This window comes from Patiria miniata, unplaced genomic scaffold, assembly GCF_015706575.1.
Source record: "Patiria miniata isolate m_02_andy unplaced genomic scaffold, ASM1570657v1 HiC_scaffold_19, whole genome shotgun sequence".
Taxonomy (NCBI): domain Eukaryota; kingdom Metazoa; phylum Echinodermata; class Asteroidea; order Valvatida; family Asterinidae; genus Patiria; species Patiria miniata.
In genome coordinates, this window is record NW_024037057.1 from 8,858,163 (window position 1) to 8,873,852 (window position 15,690).

The 15,690-nt window shown below is 39.8% G+C and overlaps 3 protein-coding genes across 3 annotated transcripts; 2 read left to right on the plus strand and 1 right to left on the minus strand.

The window, feature by feature from the left end:
• The first annotated feature begins 138 nt into the window (after positions 1-138).
• Positions 139-5,558, plus strand: LOC119725666 (di-N-acetylchitobiase-like). The gene is made up of 7 exons (XM_038197162.1): positions 139-361; positions 1,350-1,488; positions 2,022-2,224; positions 2,708-2,879; positions 3,373-3,470; positions 3,633-3,794; positions 4,352-5,558. The coding sequence occupies exons 1-7, from the start codon at positions 203-205 to the stop codon at positions 4,547-4,549; spliced, it is 1,131 nt and encodes a 376-aa protein (XP_038053090.1). The 5' UTR covers positions 139-202; the 3' UTR covers positions 4,550-5,558.
• Positions 5,559-5,978: 420 nt separating this feature from the next.
• On the plus strand, positions 5,979-8,513 carry LOC119725667. The gene is made up of 4 exons (XM_038197163.1): positions 5,979-6,163; positions 6,611-6,688; positions 7,165-7,304; positions 7,713-8,513. Exons 2-4 carry the CDS (start codon positions 6,646-6,648, stop codon positions 7,917-7,919), a joined length of 390 nt encoding a protein of 129 aa, XP_038053091.1. The 5' UTR covers positions 5,979-6,163; positions 6,611-6,645; the 3' UTR covers positions 7,920-8,513.
• LOC119725664 (DNA-binding protein RFX6-like) lies at positions 8,480-15,631 on the minus strand. Its single transcript, XM_038197158.1, has 18 exons — positions 15,409-15,631; positions 15,034-15,140; positions 14,448-14,571; positions 13,968-14,029; positions 13,756-13,833; positions 13,546-13,573; positions 13,193-13,297; positions 12,999-13,076; positions 12,722-12,835; positions 12,431-12,581; positions 12,251-12,309; positions 11,839-11,968; positions 11,400-11,494; positions 10,935-11,046; positions 10,539-10,661; positions 10,089-10,193; positions 9,221-9,919; positions 8,480-8,731 (listed from the first exon to the last, which is right to left on the minus strand). The coding sequence occupies exons 2-18, from the start codon at positions 15,132-15,134 to the stop codon at positions 8,487-8,489; spliced, it is 2,409 nt and encodes an 802-aa protein (XP_038053086.1). The 5' UTR covers positions 15,135-15,140; positions 15,409-15,631; the 3' UTR covers positions 8,480-8,486.
• Between the last annotated feature and the right edge of the window lie 59 nt (positions 15,632-15,690).

The window sequence follows — 15,690 nt, forward strand, 5'->3', positions numbered from 1 at the left end:
GTTCCGTAGTAAATAGCAACGTGTATTCGATGCCACAAGAGCGTGTTCAAGTAGTAATAGAAGCGACGTTGACACCATATATGTGTTAAAATATACCAAGTAGTCAGGTCCTTGCGTTTATCATTATCGCTCAAATTCACCTTAGGTGAGTCTGGGTTCCAAGTGTGACCTTCGGGGTTGTAAAGTTGCTCCATCGTTGAAAATGGCAAGTTTTTCTCTTGTTTTAGCCGCCTTGATTGTGTGTTTTGCAGTGTTTTTGGCCGATCCAGGGCTTGGATTTAGCGGATCAACTGAAGATGGCGGTTGTCCCTGTTCGGATCCTTCTCACTGCAAAGTTATTTCAACGCAGCCGCGGAAAGAAGTAAGTCGCGTGTTAGTCATATATTATCATGTTCCAGTTCAATCGAAGTTCGAATTGGAAAGATTTCCATATACCATGGAGCGTTTTCCTTGCTCCATGCATATACGAAGTTCACTCAACACCCTGTGTACAAACCCTATGAGATTGGACTGGAAAAAAAACCTGCTCAAATTGACTTTGATGACATGAAATTGCTATCTGGGGGCTTGTTAGTCAATACAGAGGAAAATTAGTGAACTTCGTATATGGAAATCTTTCCTTCGAATTTTCCCGAACTTAAAAAGAAAGATTTATTTTTTTATTTGTCAAAGTTGAACAACGAAATTGACTCGAGCAGGGTTTGAACCTGCGACCTCCAGATTGCCGTTCCGGCGCTATTAAAACTCGGCTATATATCTAGCCCTTTGTTGGCGGTTCTCCAATGTATGTCAATGTCTTTGTTCAAGGGGCACTATAGTCAGAAACCAAGCATGCCATGAAGCCAGAGACCACGCCCAAGGTCACGATGCTAGCAACATTAGCAATACTGCAACTGCAAGCCCGGGAAATAGCAAACGGGATAATTTTTTTTAGACTGTCTGCTTTTGTTGATTTAAAAAGAAGACATAAATTGCAGCGTACATAGACTGAACATCATGCACTTTATTCTTGGCAAATTTAAGCCAGAAAACTCAGCACTTGTAAAGGAGAGTACCATTGGCGGGTTTTTATGAATGGTGGAACGCTGCTTTTTGTTCCAGAATAAAACGCAAACACACATGGTACTTTTTTTTAAAGTTCGTCCTATATTTTGGAAATTAAGATGTGTAAATGTTTTAAGAATTGGTATTAATTTAAGTTATTAAATCTGTCCTGATACCGTCGTACCTATTTATAAAAAACAATGAAAATCTTCTTCTCCCTTTTAAAAATTGTTCTTGATCTTTTGCTGTGAACGCAAAAGTAAACAGAGCAAGCGAAAGTAATGCTCGTGTCTTGCCTGTTGCAGGTTTTTGCCTTCTGGGTAGGATCGACAACATGGAAGCATTATGATTGGACACGGATCACTACCATTGTAATGTTTCATCGTCACAATCCACAACTCATGTGTTATGCCCACTCCAAAGGGGTTCGAGTCGTCAGTATGGGTTAGTTTACCATTATCGGTCAAATTAATTGTCAAGGCCCTAGGATATTATAATTGACAATAATTAGGATACAAATCCTCTGGATCTAGATGTATTTGAATCATTCAAATGCGTTTGGAATTTTGCATTGTCACTGGGTTTTGCTCGTAAACGGGGGACCGGGAGTGTGGCCTAGCGGTTACGGTTCAGGATCAGAGGATCGGGGTTCGAATCCAGCTGCTGGCCATATGACGTGTCCTCGGGCAAGCCACTTTATACCCACTAGTTTGCCCCTCTCTCCACCCAGGAGTATAAATTGGTACCAGCATTAGCTGGGGAGTAACCTGCGATGGACTGGCATCCCATCCAGGGGGAATATAAATATTCTCAATCATTTTATGCCACTGAAACCAGAGATAAACAGAGGTAATGCATAATCGTTTGCAGTGAAAACATTTGCATCGTACAGGACTGAGTTTACATTGAAGTTAATATCTGAGAAAATTACGTTTGAAAGAAAGAAAAAAAATGTGGGTATTGTTATCTCGTCACAGGTATATTTCCGGCAGCGAATCTTTCCAGTGTGGCCGATCGGAGCGCCTGGGTTATGGCCGAAGTCAACGAGGCCATAGAGCAGTATCTGGACGGTATTAACATAGATATCGAATATCCGATGAATAAATCCGAAGCTCACTTGCTGACCAATCTTGTGGCTGAAACTGCTCATGCTTTCCACATTTCAATTCCAAACTCTCAGGTAAAGGTGACAAACGGTAATATTTTTGAACTAGTAAGCAGGTGGTCATGGGTTCGATTCCCACTGGAGCGAGCTTGTTAATTTTCCCGCAGGCTACAGTGCTAGCAAAATCACATCGGTGAAGGACTCAAATCAAGTTGAAGAAATTAATTTTTGTAATATTTTTTTAAAATTTAAGTTATGTGATTCAGTTCATTACGCAAAACTTCATATCCCAGTTTAAAAAATCTTAACCTTCCTTCATTGTCCCTTCAGTAAGCTTTTAAGTTACAGAACCGTGGACGTTTTTTTAGTAACCTTAAGTTTCATTATCAAGAAATGAGTTATAAAACTGATAGTAATATTTGAATTTTGATGATTTTTGTATGGATGTAGTGGCGATCGGAATACTAATGCGATGTTAAAGATGATGGTAATAATGGCGATGACTGTATGCTGACAGATATCTTCATAGTCATTGATTGTGCCTTTTCTATCCATCAGGTGACGTATGACGTCGCCTGGTCACCTGACTGCATCGACGAGCGTTGCTATGACTACAAAGGCATCGCTGAAGTATGTGACTTCGTCTTCATCATGGCGTACTCGGAGCAGAGTCAGATCTATGGCCCTTGTATTGCCATGGCAAACGGCCCGTATAACAAAACAGTCAGAGGTATAAACGAGGAAACTTCAAAAAAAATATTTCAGAATATGTTAACAAAGCAGGTTGAGCTTCATACGCGAAATCTGAGCCTTTTGCAGGCAGATAATGCGATTTGAAGTTAAACAAAGACGGGAGTTGAACCTGAAACCGCCGGATTACTGCACGGACGCTTTTAAAACTCGGCTTCCATTTGGAAGGTTTTTATTTTGTCAATGACACAAAAGGTATTATGTCAGTTTTCCTTGGTGATTTATTTGATGACGTTCTTAAATGGACATATTGAAAATGATACAAGCTCTTTTGTTAGAAACAAAATCTTTCCTGTCATTGTGCTCATTATTATACATCATGATTTTCTTATGTTTTTCCCGAGACTTCGGCAGGTTGGATCAGTTGAAATATTGTCTGCTTGAGTAAAATTTCGTAAACACAACGCATATTGGTGGATGTGAACTCCAATTTGTCGAGGAAAACTTAACCTCAATCATTCTCTTCATTCTAGGAGTCCAAGGTTACCTTAAATTGGGAATTCCTCCAGACAAGCTCGTCTTAGGATTGTCCTGGGACGGCGTGGACTACGTCTGTCAGAAAGTTTCCAAGGTGATATGCAAATCAGTTTTTATTTCAATGAATATTTATGAGTATGTTGAATAACACGACGTGTACCTCATTAGATATCCTCATTCTATCGTTTGGACTTTTTTATGCGGCACCTTAATTGTCGAAAATTAACAGGCTGGTTTACTTTCCCCCCTTTTTCAGGACAATGTGTGTTCTATCGAACGTGTCCCTTTCCGTGGAGCTCCATGCAGTGATATACCAGCGAAGGAAAGAACATTCGCTTTTATTATGACCAAACTGGTGGATTCTACTACTGGTAGACTGTACAATGCGACGTATGCCTCACCGTACTACAACTACAAGGTGAGTCAGTCACTGCAACCTAAAACCCAACCCAACCCAAATCAACCCAAATAACCACAACCCAACCCAATCATAACATACACAACCTAACCCACCCATACCCAAATCAACCCACCAAAGTGTGTATTTGCTTGCAATAGGGGACCCCCTATTGTCCCTCTTTTGTTTGTACCCTAACTTTTTAGGAAGACCTCCCATATGTTTTGTACTCATCGCCAAATTGGGGACCTTCGGGAATTGGGGACCCTATTGTCCTCTATTGTTCGACGTCCCCTATTGAATGCAGAAACAAACTCAAATCGCCAACTCAGCCCACGTACCATGACCATACACAACCCAAACCAACTGAACCCAAATCAGCACAGTCCAAACCAGCCCAAACCAATGAGAAAGGCCAAAAGAATTATGCAAGAGGACCATTTTCTTTTTTATTAGATTGAAAAAAAAAAGTTACCAAGAAGTTCATGGAAAGAAACCACACGAGATCGACACATAAGTGCTCGTGTACACTTAATATGTGTTTGTGTGGGTTTTTTTTCTCCACGTGATATTCGTAGACCAATGTGCCTGGCCAGATCAGACAAGTCTGGTATGACGATGTCGGGTCCCTGACTCTACGCTACGAGTACGCCAAAAGTGCTAACCTACGCGGCGTGGGCATGTGGCCCGTGGACAGCCTCAACTACACCCAGACGCCCGCCGCTGAGAACCAAACACGTGCTATGTGGGAGGCCATCGACACTTTCCTGAAATGAGAATAAAGTATTAAGCATATTGCTTAGCAAATTGATAACACAAACAAACCCAAAGATTGTTAAACGATTTATTTTGTGAAAGGGTCCGCCCGTTCCAGAATTAAAACTATTCCAAAGTTAAAACAGTATTTGCTTTAAACTTACGGGTTTTCATCATTGGTAAATAATCAAATGAAAGGGGAATTGTTTGGATATGGAGATATCAGATATTATCATTAGGCCTATAAACATGTTAATTGTTGTTAAAGTGAAATTTTGCGTATTCCATCCACGTATTAATATCCAGTGTATCTTGTACGGTATATTTCGTCCCACACTTTGTAAGCTGCATATGTTGGCTATTCACTATAATCCAGCGGCAGTCATTTTCTGCGCAGGAACCAGGATCGCGCGAGTTGCGCTCAGGCAGCACGCACACGCAGCACGCACACGCTTCGGGCTCCTTCGACCAATAGGAAAACCAAAATGCGCGCGTGCCGCGTCTTTTGAACGCATGCAGCATGTGCGTGTCACCACCGCAGTAACAGCTTCTAAATTCTGGTTGCCGGATTCCACTATAGTTAATTACTCGAGAAGATTGCTTTTATGTTTTGTTGAGCCTGAAGTGAACTATACGTATTATTATACTTATATGTATAGCTGTCCTTGTTCAGCTGAAATAGATTATCAGTGCTTTATTAGCTATTAATATAACAAGGAAAGGTGAACTGGTCGTATTATTGTCTCAGTTATAACTTGAATTGAAGTGTTGAGATACTATTTGTATATTTTGTACGTGTCTAATTGTTTTTACACTTTGCGAATAAAAAAGCAAATCGAAATTCTATGACTGTCCTTGTTCGGCTGGAACAGGACTTTAGTTATTAATGTGAAAATGAAACCAAGAGGAACTGGTCACAAATTGATTCAAAAATCTCAATTGAACATTTTGAGATTCTATTTTGAATATTTGGTACGTGTTTTATCTTTTCGAAACTTTCTAACATTGAGAATAAATGTTGATATTCGAGATTTCAGAGGATATGGAATAGACTGTTATTATACAATTATAATGGAGGAACAGGTGTTAAGTCTGTTTTCAGTTTGCTCTCCATTGTTATTCATTCTTGGGTGTAAACAGCTAGAAAGCGCACGTTGACGAGCACAGTGTAAGTTCGCATTCTCGAAGTTAGGTCGCATCGTATATTGCATCCTATAAACCAATTCGGGCACGATATCATTTCAATCACGGAGGCCCTCTTCAATGGCGAAAGCATTGTGCTAGCTATTGTTCAGATAATCCATCACGGGACAGTTGCTTTGTACATACAATAGTACACAATGGTTTCTCCATTGGAGGGGTCCGTGTGTGCAGCGATTCGTCTATAATCTTTGTTGAGACAACAGTGGCAACCAGCTTATCAAGTTAATTATTAACCATTATTAATGACGCACTGTTTATGTGATACCAGGTTGCGCGCATAAGTTCAAAGTCTACAAAATGGCCGCCGGTGCGATATGATAGAGTTTCGCATTCGATTTGATAACTAAAACGTCAACAACCTGTGGAAGTTAAGAGTGGTGGTACAAATCTTCTACATTGTGATGGTCGTCTTTGATGACTGTGAAAATCAGGTGAGTCTAAATACGTTTATCGTTCGCAAAGAATAATCTAATTTTGTTGTACGTAATTCCCAAAAATTCAAAATGTTTTATGTCATGTTAGGAATGTTACTAATGAGAAGAACATTTGTTGAGTGCAAAGGGCCTTAACTGCAGGCTACAGTAATACTGTCAACATTGTATGCATGCTGCAATAAAACGACAATTAACACATTCATGTTTTTTTCATTTGGGGACTGTTGACATGATCCATGTTTAATTATGTCATAATATCGAGGTCATATTAAAGTAATTATATTGATCCACCCCTGTGGAGTTTATTTCGTTAAAAAATCATATTAAAATGTTTAAATTTTGGAGGGATTGCACTTTGACGAGTCTCTGGTTTCCCTTCTTTTTTGCCACATAATTTAATACTCGGGTTTTTCGATGATTCTGAAACTGTTGTTAATTTTGCAGTTCTTCGAAGGTGGACAGTTCCAAAATACAGAGCTATGAATGTCGGGCTGGTTTTAGTGATGCTTGTCTCAGCCATAAGTAAGTATGCAATAGCCTTACAATTAATTTAAAAAAAAATATTGTTTTTGTAATTAATGTTTCAATGCCTCACACTGACTTTTCTGAAATGCATGTACATGCATGTATACCATTAACAGTCGATTCTCGTTAATACAAACACTGATAGTACAAATTCTTGTTATAGCAAACATAAAGCCTAGGCCCGACTGTGCATTTATGTGCACAATGAATGTGACTGGCACTTCACTTAATACGAAATTCAGATATAACGAACATTTTGGCCAGGTCTGACTGAGTTTGTATTATCGAGAGTCGTCTGTAGGCCTATATAGTTTCTTTCTTTTTTTCTGAACAGAATATGAATAGAACAGAAAGCTATATTTCGAGAAAAAAATATCACAACTGATTTTTTTTTTGGGGGGGGGGCATTTAAAAAATTGGTTTCATGATATTCAGGAGTTTTTTTTCTTTATTAAATGTTTGATGAATTGTAGCCTGCTGTGCAGCCATTCAATGCTACGATTGTACGGTGACAGCGGTCGGGGGTGGCGATCCAAAGTGCGATGACCCATTCTATGACCTAGAACCTCCCTACATGAAAGACTGCGACTCCGAAGTCTACAAGAAATGCCGGGTAAGAAAGTACCAGCGAATCACGATGTTCAATCTTCCCCACAAAGGCATCGCTTGCCCCCGAATAATTGCCAACAAAATATCGGCCTGTCGAGAAACTCGTATGTCAGACAATGTGGCTGAATTGCTCCACCAATTGTCCGTCACACCCCCATTCACAAAAAAGGGTCTTTTTGTGACAAGAGAACCTCACCAACTTTTCCAAGGGCGTCTTGCTGTTACATTTTTCCCACAATGCACAGCGAAAATCGGCGGGAAATTGGTGGTAACTTCATGGTGTCGCACTGTATAATCTTTAGGCCTATTAAAATGTTTTTGATCCGGCCATTTCATAATCATGCTTGTTTCCATGGCTACTTTATAGTTACGCAGATATAAACTTTGATTTCTGTTTCGTCTTTCCATTCAGAAAACCAAGACGTTCTTGGCCAATAACAAGATCAGCATTGTCCGCGCATGCGCTGAGCAGACTTGCTCAGACAAGGGCTGCAAGACGTACGATGGCCAAACAGTGTGTGACCACTGTTGCTATGGAGATTTGTGCAATGGCGCACGCGTGTTGACCTTTGACACAGTTGTTATTGTTACTGCCGTCGTTTTGGCTTTTTTTTACTGAAGTTTAAATGAGGAGTTGTATTTTACACTGTAGGCCTTTTTGCTTGAATTTCGTGACAAGCATCAGAGTGAATAATGAAAATGTTCACAAAAATTTGAAAAGGATTTGCGTAAATTAATAGGTAACATGACTGATTAATGTGGAAACGTAACATAACCTGAGGTTATTTAAGAGACATTGACTTTTGTCATCGTGTGTGTGGGTTTGTATATATGGGAGCGAAACCATCATGCCGTAGGAAAGTTCAACCTCCATTAAACAATTTCGGTGACGTCACACTACTATTGCTCAAAATGTGAATACTTGAACCTCGCCATTATTTTATAATGTATATAGTTTGTGAACTTTTTGATTCTTGAATTTTTGACCATGCATTAAACTTTAAAAGAATAATAGGTAATTAAAAAGATACCTTATGTAAACAAGTATAAATAAATTTCACAATTTGCCAGTTAAGGGCATTCAATGTTTTTACTGTACAAAATAATTCTCAACATTCAGTTTTAGATGGTATGGTATCTGTACGACGAAACCATCAATTTTTATTTATTAAATTCTACCTGACCCTTAGTATGGGTTAGGTCTTGATAAGTGCGAGCTGCCTCGTGTGTTGTAGGGCGCCATCATTGTTAGCTGGTATCCCGCAGTCTGCTCAAACGTGCTTGCCTGATCCCTCGCTGGTGCCGTACCGTGAACGATCTCCATGAACCGTGACCCGCTACCGCTGCTCCCTACAAAGCTGCTGTCCGCTTGGGTGCCGGGTACAAACTCCTCTGTGGTTTGGTAAGGTGGTGGCCTCGACGTAGATGTGTCTAATGAAAATCACAAAATGGAAAAATCTGTAATTTTAAGCCGTTACCTTCACCATGCCACCCATATTAAGCTGTATCAAAAGGTAACCATTGATACCTTAAAGCAACATCAAATCGGTGTCCTAGGGAATGAAATATCTCAAATGTTGTTTCTACGTATAAGCAAAGAGGCACGTGTTTTATGTACACTGGAAGGAAATCAAAAGCACAGGCGTATTGCGTTTGGGTATCTAAATTTAGGTTACAGTCTAACGGCCTTTTTAACAAGTTCCTTAGGACTTTACAAATTATCTTGTTACCTTGTATTAACAGAATTGGAAAACAAAACAAAACAAAGACTTGGGACCTAAGATTTTGCTTGTTATAAGCAGGATGTTGTATTAACAGTGCTCTTCTGACTGTCGCATACGGTGTTTAAGACAATTAAGGTGACTTCAATTACTCGATCAAATACATTGCTATGTTAATAATGCAAGTCTTTGTTATTACCTGCCATGCATCCGGGTACTGTTGGGTTAAACCAAACATTTGAATCATAAGCTTGGTGACTGATGCCATTCTCGTAGCCTGGGGTGAATCTGAGATGACTGTGTCTATGGGCATCTACCAGGGCCTCGTTTGCTCTCATGAAACAGCCGTAGGTATCGGGTATGTCCCTTTGCGAATGGGCAGAGGGCGTACCGTACCCGGAATGTTGAACGGGTGGCGCCCCAATAAGCTCATATCCCGACGCGTATCTCGTGTAGCCAGAATCATCTGTTGGTAAATTGTAGTTCCCATACGGCAGTGGAAGGTGTCGGTGGCTATAATGTTGATGCAGGGGCTTGTAGGACGAGTGCGCATGACTGGAAGCATGTACGGGATAAAGGTCACAGTATGAATTTGCATACGCTGAGGAGAAGCACCCATTCTGGAACGGGTCGTCAGCAAATGGCGGGTGGCTGGTTACCGCTGGCTGTGCCTCCCTCTGTGAACCAAAGGGCCGAAATGCGTGGCTCGAGGATAAAATTGGATGATCAGACAGTGAACCTCCAGTACAAGTTTCCGAGAAATCGTCGTTTGCATGAAGAGCGCCCTCATCAAGGCTGGTAACCTGCTGAGAAGATACAGTGCCGCAGTCCTGGAACTCGGCATCTAGTCGCTGGTTCCCCTCTGCGGTGGTTAGGGGATCCTTCGGAGGTTCGTCCTCTAAAAGAAGAATGGAAAATCTTGAAACAAGGTTCATCAACTGTACATTGGGCTAGGCAATGCACAAACAAAGTTAGTATCGCTCAAGTTCTAACCCACGGTGGCAGATGAAACAACAGAGCATCTATTCCCTTGTTTTTATTTTCAAATGTTTATTATATCTTCTCACCTGTTTGGTTCGTTGAACACTTCCTCCGCTTGGTTTTCACGGCTGCTGACCCAGGTGATGACCTCTGAAGCGATGACCTCACTGTCGCTTTGGTACAGATTTCCTCTTTTAAACGATAAGATATCTTATGATATATCACGGCTTATATCCCTAACTGAAGTCTTCATTCAAGTAAATTTTGTTTTGACCTCGTGCAGTGATTGAATTGGAAAAATATATATCTGGACATTTTTCTTTTTAAGTATTATAAGATAATAAGTATTTAATGACATTTGTTTTATTAACTTTGTAAAGCGCATTGAGATTGTGTCAACGATGTAATGCGCTATATAAGAATAAATTATTATTATTATTATTATTATTATAATAGATTGAGTCACACTGTACTGATAACAGGACGGTAGAGGGCGCTCTTAGGGTTAATACGTTGGTGGCGCTGTTAATTCTTACCAGTTTGTTTCATGTTCCTCTGAACGTGGTCCACCATCTCTGCGTGATGATATTGGTCCTGTTGACTCTCCACCACCAAGAAGGCATACTCAGTCAGCATCATGTGGATCAGATGGAGTGATCCTACAATTGTTTTTAACAATCACCATGAATGAAATGAGAGCTTGTCTAAAATGTGAGACTATATTTTGAAGAAAATGGGTTTTTGTAGAGGTCAGCAGCAAACACAACTTGTTAGGAAAGACTTGAAGTATCATAGATCAAGTCCCAATAACGAACTCTCCGTACGTAATTTGGCTTAACAGCCGACGATGTTGTAGCTTTGCAATTGGCTGAATTCCATACAGGTACTGCCGGCTTAGATAAGTATTTTGGGACGCAAACGTAGTTACTTACCAAAGCTTGCAGCTCTTTGCAGAGTAAGATCTCTCATTATCTTAGACGTGAAGAACGACCATTGGAGGATGAAGGAGGCAGATCGACTGGAGTAATCTGTCTCTGTCATCTTCTGCATCAAAACAATAAGACGGAGAACTACATGCATTAATTTGGAGAAAATCTTTACTCTTTTCGGTTATTATTTTCAAGAGAATTTACAATTCATCGTGAATCAGCTGGTTCAGGGAACGCAGAAGCTATTGAATTGGCAACTCTCAGGCCTAAGTTAGTATTGAAAAATGTCGCAACCAAAAAAAGTAATAACCTAAATATTGTGAATGAATAACAGCATTTTGGTTCGATGATTAGATGATTTGGTTTCCTTATTAAGTTTTGATGTTTAAAAGGTTAACAGCTGCATGTGCTGCTTTGTATTTTTAAATAAATATAATGAACATAATACAAGTTCAAATGGCGTAATACCTGCAGAACAAATCTATCGATGAGGCTGTCGATCCATTCAATGTATGCCTCAAGTGGAGCCTGCTTGGCCAGCAAACCTTTAAACTCCTGTAAAACTAAGAGTTTAAAGGAAATAATCTTAAAAGGTATTAACGAAACGTCGTTTCTAATCTTGACCAAAGTGGTATTGGAACATTGACAAGAAGTCTCAAACATTTCATTACATATATTAGTTGCTACATAGCTTAATTAATTTTAACAAAACAATTCTTATGAGCACTTTTCATTGTTTGGTGAAAGACAGGTATCAATTACAATCCGTGACAGTCAATGATTTGCAAGTTTGACCTCGTTTTGGAGTCAATGTGGCGAATACATAACAAACGGAAATGATGACGTAATGGGCAACCGCGATCCAAGATAGAGAAGAAACTATTGAGACAAGTAATAAAAGGCCTACCCGCTTTGGCAGCATTAAAAGCTGATTGGCTGACATCTGCTTGCGTCATATTTCCGTTGAAATTCAGTTCCGCGAGATCTCGCGTCATTTGGCTGACGGTTTCTTGGCTCAGCAAGACACTTCTTGCGGTCTGTGATTACAAATAAAAACAAATACAGCTGAAACGTTTCACCAGTAACCAAGTAGACTTACCCAAAATTAAAGACCATGTTTTATGTTCTATCAAGGGGGCAAACAACTTCCACAGCTCCTTTTTCATGTACTACGCAAAGAAGTACTTATTATGGTTATACCAATCCATTTTGTTTTTTGGAAAGGTAACCGAGGGTTTTCTTCACATCTTAATTGTCATTAAAATCCTCCTGATTGGGACAGGCAAAATGTGTCAACCAAAAAAATAATAGGTTTTTACCTGTGCTAACTGCACGAAAGATGTCTGTCTGCGTAGACTTCTTACGAATGAGGAGAGCACTGCGAATAAAATCAATAACGAAGAAGTCATCCACATCACTTCATAAATCGGAAAAGATATCCCAATACAAATACTTGGAATTATCATTCTCTACAAAAAAACACACACAGTCTGTGTCACCTTTCATTTTGCGCACGCGAAGTTCCTTGCACATTTGATCCAGAGAACTGTCCAGCCAAACCGGCAGTTTCTTCGCAAAGGTACGGATGTCAAAGCTCAATCCTTCCGGTATGTCTTGGATCGTGGATGGTATCAAGACATCTGCCAAGACCTAGAGAATTCCCGAAAGGAGATTGGTAAGGCTCATGGAGTGCAATGACTTACAATAATACATGTTCATACAAATAAAAATATACTGTGTGGACTGGACAGTCCACTGGTTTGTTTAATCAAGACCTTTTGCGAGTATACCTTGTATAAAACTGAGTCACAGAGAGCAATGACGTCAATGATGACGTCAGAGGAAAGGAGCGACTGCATGTGTTTGGGCATCCCCTGCCAGAAATGTAGCAAAAAGTTCTGCACCTGTAAGAAAACGTCATGACACTATTATGCTGCATGCCGAATCGATAAATCTCTTTCGTTTTGCATACAATGCCCTTATGGAGCAACAAAGGTATTGACAACATAACCTAAAACATCAAATCAATTCGTGAACTAATATCATTGAATTGTTTTAACTATTTACCTCTTCAAAATTTGAAGAGACAATGGTGTCCAAAATACGCTGGCAGTGTGTTTGATACATCAACAAGAATGTTTCTACCTATAAAAGAAGAAAAAGAAAAACATTACTACTCATCCAAGGTCTATTCCATCAGATGAATTTTAAATTAACCATGCTATTACAAAAGTAACAGTAAATCATGCTGACTAGTATACCTTTTCTGCGCTGATGTCATCGGGAATTACCAGATTGCCTGCCGTTGGAAAGTCTGGGAGCAGGGTACCAGACTTGGAGCTCAGGGAAAACTTTCGTGCAGACCCCTGCGTCAAAGGTTGGATATGTCCAATAACATTGTAGTTACTTTCAGCAATTCAGAAACAAATGTCAAGTCACGTGACGTCATGTTGACACAATTCATGAATGGGGTCAACAAGTTTCGTGTGGTAACGATAAGTATTTTTATGATCCTCCGCTTTTCACTTTTTAAAAATGTAATACATTTAGTGTTTCTTCACATCAACATACTATTATCAAGATTAGCTCATTTAGTTTTATATAGGTCTCTTACCTCTGTTTTCACTTTGGTTTCCGAAAATCTGTAAATGGAAGAGTTTACAATAATTATCGCAGTTGATTTGTGACTAGCTATATACAAAGGTAGACTGTGACTACAGCTACAACAGTAGATTTCACAGATACCAATAATAAACTCGGTTTTAAATTTAAGAAAGAAATGACACTGTGTTCACATACTCGTCCTAACAAAATGAGTACATACCTGCTCAATCCTTTGCCTGAATACACCGAGTGGTAGTATATGGACGTCTTCTTGATGCCTATGCCGTAATAGTGGTATCTGCAGACACGTGACGATATAATAAATATTCTTGAAATTAAAGTTTCGAAATCTTTTTCTGATGACGCTCCATAGCATTTTATAAAAACGGGCCAGTTTTGAATCAACTGAAAACAAAGTACATGTACACTCACTTGGATTGTCCTCTGGTACCTAGTCGTCTCGTGGTCAGTTTAGGAAACATCTGACGAATAATCTATGAAAGAAAATCCATCAGGAATTAAGGTCTGCCTCATCATGATTGTTTAGGCCGCTTAGCTTGACGCACAGCCGTAGCGAAGTAATTCGTGCGCGGCCTATTCGATCGTGAAATTGACAGTTTTTATATGGTTGGAGAACTCTATTATGTTGGTGGCAGATCGGGAAATGGAAACTTTGGACGCTTGGTGGCAGTAGATAGCATTTAACTCATCCAAAGGCATCAATACAGTGCATGCATGGAGCGCTAGGGGAAGGGACATAAGTCATGTTTTATTGTTTTAATTGAAGTCAGGATCTGTAATTTTCATGAAAAGGCTACTAAAACACTTTTATAGCTGCTAAGATGACGGCCATCTTGCATGTGGCTGACGAAGGTGACATGCTAGAGGGCGCTATCAAAAACACTGACGTACCTTTCCAAACGTGGCTGCTCCAGCGGGAGTAAAGAGTCGTTTCTTGCAAAGGTCCAAGTAGTGTGTGTACAACACACATCGAGGTAGGCAAACGCCCTCGGATCGCTCGTAGTTTTCGTTCAACCTTTTGGGGAAAAATTCAAAAAATGTGAAAACCATGCCTAACTACATGGTGTTTATGCCTTTTCCCCCTATAACTATACATCATATTTTCTAGACTGGCAGAGCTTGACAGATCAAAAACAGCATGAAGCTTGGCCCGATTTTTACTGTATTTTACACAAGGTTTAAAAGAAGGCGCCATTATTTTGTGTCCAAGAAGGAAACTAATTCTTGTTTATTACGTCACGATTTACTATGTTTTGTTTGCTGCCCCCAACGACGACTTTTACACAAATTGCACGTTCGGGTCGATACAAGACCTGAAAAACAGCTCTCAAAAGTACCTTTTGTACTCATTTCATGACAGACACAATAGTCGTTTTTATTTCATCACACCTTAGGCTACATATACCCGAAAATGACGGAAATGTCTTCGAGCATTCCACAACCTCTTTAAACTCTGTGTGGAGCTATTGTTACTTACCATCGTAAGGTTTCATGGAGTTGTGTCTGACCGGTTTGGTTTGCGTCCGTTTCGTCCGGTTGTTCTAAGGACTGGCCGTCTGGTTCGAGTTGGTTCGACATATCCAGCTAGGAAATAATATTTCTAAAAACCCTCAACCTTTAGCCCAATGCCAAAACCCATATGAAAACCTACGTATTTCAGTAATAATTCTAAAGAAACAACTTTCATGTAAGGCCGTCATCATTGTTGCCAAGCTTGTTTTTTTTTTTTCGCTTTTCGCTGATAACAGAATGATGCCCCTGCCCCTTCCCCACCCCCACAAAAAAACATCCAACCAACCAACAAACCAACAAACCAACAAACAGATAAATAACGTGAAAGAGAAACACTTACCTTCCAATATAGGCGTTTCTCATGCGTTTGAAAGATTTGATTCCACAGTCTTCATACTAACATTACCGAGTTACTAAATTACCTTCGGTCGCGACTGATGTGTATGACGGTGTTGGAAGCATCCAATATGGCTCACTTGATGTCGATTAAAAATCTGATGTGTCTTGCGATCAATCAAAATACATTGTGTCTAGATTGTATGCGATCAAAGTTATGACATGTACACATTGCCCAGCCGCATTATGACGTCAGACGGATCAGATGTGACTCTTGATTGGTTCA

Excerpts from the sequence above, each read along its gene's own strand:
- LOC119725664 (XM_038197158.1), bottom strand. The coding sequence starts at position 15,134 with ATGTCGAACCAACTCGAACCAGACGGCCAGTCCTTAGAACAACCGGAC. Across the intron at positions 13,077-13,192 it reads ATGACATCAGCGCAGAAAAG|GTAGAAACATTCTTGTTGAT; the intron begins GTATACTAGTCA and ends CTTCTTTTATAG. Across the intron at positions 11,047-11,399 it reads TCGATAGATTTGTTCTGCAG|AAGATGACAGAGACAGATTA; the intron begins GTATTACGCCAT and ends GTTTTGATGCAG.
- LOC119725667 (XM_038197163.1), top strand. The coding sequence starts at position 6,646 with ATGAATGTCGGGCTGGTTTTAGTGATGCTTGTCTCAGCCATAA. Across the intron at positions 6,689-7,164 it reads GATGCTTGTCTCAGCCATAA|CCTGCTGTGCAGCCATTCAA; the intron begins GTAAGTATGCAA and ends GATGAATTGTAG. Across the intron at positions 7,305-7,712 it reads AAGTCTACAAGAAATGCCGG|AAAACCAAGACGTTCTTGGC; the intron begins GTAAGAAAGTAC and ends CTTTCCATTCAG.
- LOC119725666 (XM_038197162.1), top strand. The coding sequence starts at position 203 with ATGGCAAGTTTTTCTCTTGTTTTAGCCGCCTTGATTGTGTGTTTTGCA. Across the intron at positions 362-1,349 it reads CAACGCAGCCGCGGAAAGAA|GTTTTTGCCTTCTGGGTAGG; the intron begins GTAAGTCGCGTG and ends TGCCTGTTGCAG. Across the intron at positions 3,471-3,632 it reads TCTGTCAGAAAGTTTCCAAG|GACAATGTGTGTTCTATCGA; the intron begins GTGATATGCAAA and ends CCCCTTTTTCAG.